Below are 2,956 nucleotides of genomic sequence, written 5' to 3'. Positions count from 1 at the left end.
CTTGCCAAAATAATGATTGCTTGTAGTGATGGCATGGCTTATAATGAGTCGTGTTTTCAGTTATGCATTATTGTGGAAAGAGTTTCGTTGGCGGGGACAATTATGCAATTATCTTCGATCTCTGTATTCTGAACTCTATTGTGCAATGTGTATCTATAGCCAGACGACTATGACGCATCTCAACCAAGTGATTACTATATTTTTTCTTCTGGAATAAGTTAATTTCAATTTATTTTTCAGATGTACTGTCCCCAGGCTGGCGTTCAACCTCTCCAAGCCCAGATGGGTACTCATGTTGTCCAGGGTAAGACTTGCATTAAACTCTGTTATAAAAGTAGGCATATATATATAATATATATATATATATATATATATAATACCCCATACCGTTATCGCTTTGGATGAAAGTACAAAATTCTAAGTTCACGAACATGACTTCAGGTCAGGTGACTTGAGGTCAAATCTTAGGTGTGCATTTCCATGCTATATATATATATATAATATATATATATATATTGTAAAGAAATCGATGAAGAGAACAATGGTAGGCGTAGCTTAAATCGAGGTTCCCCATAGCTATCTACTCTTTGGATATATACATAATATATATTGGGCAGTTATATGGATAAAATGCATGTGTAATCAATCAAAGCGTATTGATAAATAAATGATTAGATGGATGAATGATTAATAAATAAGCAAATCAGAATGATAATAAGGTGATGAAAATATGAAAGGTTATTGATGAATATTGTTAAATGCAGTGGAATATACAAAGAACCAGATATGAATAAGGCAGACTTCTTATCATCAGTCATCCCCCTTAATTCCTTCTCTGTTCTCTGTAGTGAATTTTGTTGTGTTCGGTAGTCATTTCTTAATTGAAGCTCGATTTGAATTATACACGTTTTCCTCTTATTATCTTTGTGCACAGGAACTGAGCTACCAATGAAGGCCTAGGATGGACAAGAGATGGCGCTCTCACTTTTTAGATGTCGATGACTGCATTCACTGACGACCATAAATTTTTCCCATTTTTTACGTGATTAATTTACATAATGAAATACAACCGAAATGAGATATTTAGTACCCGGATATAATCAGTACTACCGCATACTTCTAGCCTTACAATGAATCATTGAAATACTACTGAGTTATCAGTAGATGTTTACGAAATTTATCCATTAAAATTGAATGCAGTCACAATAACCATGATAATCAAACAAAAATTAGATTCATTATCGTCACTCATTTCGGATTAATAAACCAATAATGATAAAGTTAATGGTGGTGGTGATAGCCAGTCAGGTTATAGCATCTGTTGAGAAGAAATGCTGTAAATATGAAATGTAGATGTTATACAACTTCTGTCTTTCTTGACTATAGGAAAAGATATATATATATATACGTTCAGGCTGAGAATTTATTGCCCAATATAAAAGGGTCACTTTTGGGGAATTGCTCTACCCCTCCAAAGAGAGTTTTTATGGGCTAATTTTCATTTCGTCCAATGCCAATTAATCCTTTTGCCAAATCGTCTACTTTCATTTGGTCTACCATCAGTTCGTCCAATATCCACATTGTCTAATTGCCATTTCTTCCACCCACCATTTCGTCTAATAACCAATTGGTCCAATAGCCATCTAGTCCATATTCAATTTGGTCTAAGTAGACTAAGTTTTAATTGGGCAAAATAAATGAAAATAAAACGAATATCATAGACCAACTGGTTGTGAGATGAAATGTTCATAGACCAACTGGTGATTAGAGGAAGTGATGATTGGACCAAATGTTTTTTTGACCAATGGTTGTTAGACGAAATGACGATGGATGGAATGGCATTAGACTAAATGAAGGTAGACCATGTGGTGAGTGTCCCAGTCGGCAGTGGACAAATTGGCAATTTACCGTCTTATGTATCCAATTATAGTTCTAATATGAATAATGTAAGTGTATTTAGATTATCATTATTTTCATGAAACAAAATCGAGTATGTTGGGAGATAAAGTAAGAAATATGCAACATTGAAAAAGTGGCTGGACATGATTTGATAATGCCTATTATGAAAAAATAACATTCTTTAAAAAATATTATTCATAGATCAATTGTTTTGTTAGTAAGATATATTTTTTGCATTTCTATTATTGCAGTATATTTTTTTTCTTAAATTTCATCATATTATATTTCGTGTTTTCTTGTGATAGAAGTCAATGTATATTCATTTTGCAATGTAAAAGTGTGGTCATTTTGAGGTTGATTCGTTATTTTTATCTTTTATTTTTGTATGAAATGTGTCAGTGAGATTTGTTTTTATCACGTTATCCATGAGTAAAGTCAACAATAAAAAATATTAAGGATATGAATAAGAACTTACAATAAAGAGGGATAATATGAAAAGGATCCGTATGAAATGAGGCTATAAACTGCACTATTATTTTGGTCCGTGTCGTTCTTATACTATGGAGTTTTGTAATGAAGTTGAGTGTATTGCGTCAATCAATCATTTTTATTTTTTAGAGTTGGTGAAATTGTGACTATATTCTTTCACATAATAAAAATATGGCAGCTTGCATAGTAACTTTGGTATTGTTTTTTTTTGTCTGCATCATCCTCAATAATGTTTAATATATGATTTTTTTTCGCTTGGTCGCTATATGTTCTCTTTTGCATGGATCTTTTTCTAGGCCGGAGTGGGGAGGGCGGGACTTTAGCTGCTTGGTCAGCATAAAAGGCTGTCCACGATAGGCGGTTTTCATGGCACCATAAGAACCAATGTCGAAAATTTCTCTTTTTTTTTGTATCATCAATTATTTTGAATACTAAATGATTTGTTTGCTATTTCTTTTTAGGCCAGAAAGAAGGGGGGGGGGGGGGCTAGCTGCTTGGTCAGTAAAAAAAAGCTATCCACGATAGGCGGTTTTCATTGTAGGCCTATTGTATAAACCTACGTACGTCT

The 2,956-nt window shown here is 33.3% G+C and overlaps 1 protein-coding gene across 1 annotated transcript in view; it reads left to right on the top strand.

Annotated features, from left to right (window-relative positions):
- The window catches only part of LOC121426169, a 15,220-nt gene extending 12,642 nt beyond the window's left edge, over window positions 1–2,578 (top strand). The window contains exons 7-8 of the mRNA XM_041622365.1: window positions 241–304; window positions 935–2,578. Coding sequence (XP_041478299.1) covers window positions 241–304; window positions 935–960 — 90 coding nt within the window. The 3' untranslated portion in view covers window positions 961–2,578. The remainder of the gene's footprint in view (window positions 1–240; window positions 305–934) is intronic.
- Window positions 2,579–2,956: the final 378 nt, after the last annotated feature.

Source organism: Lytechinus variegatus, chromosome 13 (assembly GCF_018143015.1).
Source record: "Lytechinus variegatus isolate NC3 chromosome 13, Lvar_3.0, whole genome shotgun sequence".
NCBI classification, from domain to species: domain Eukaryota; kingdom Metazoa; phylum Echinodermata; class Echinoidea; order Temnopleuroida; family Toxopneustidae; genus Lytechinus; species Lytechinus variegatus.
Note: the sequence above shows the minus strand (reverse complement) of the source record. Positions and strands in the feature narration are given on the sequence as shown.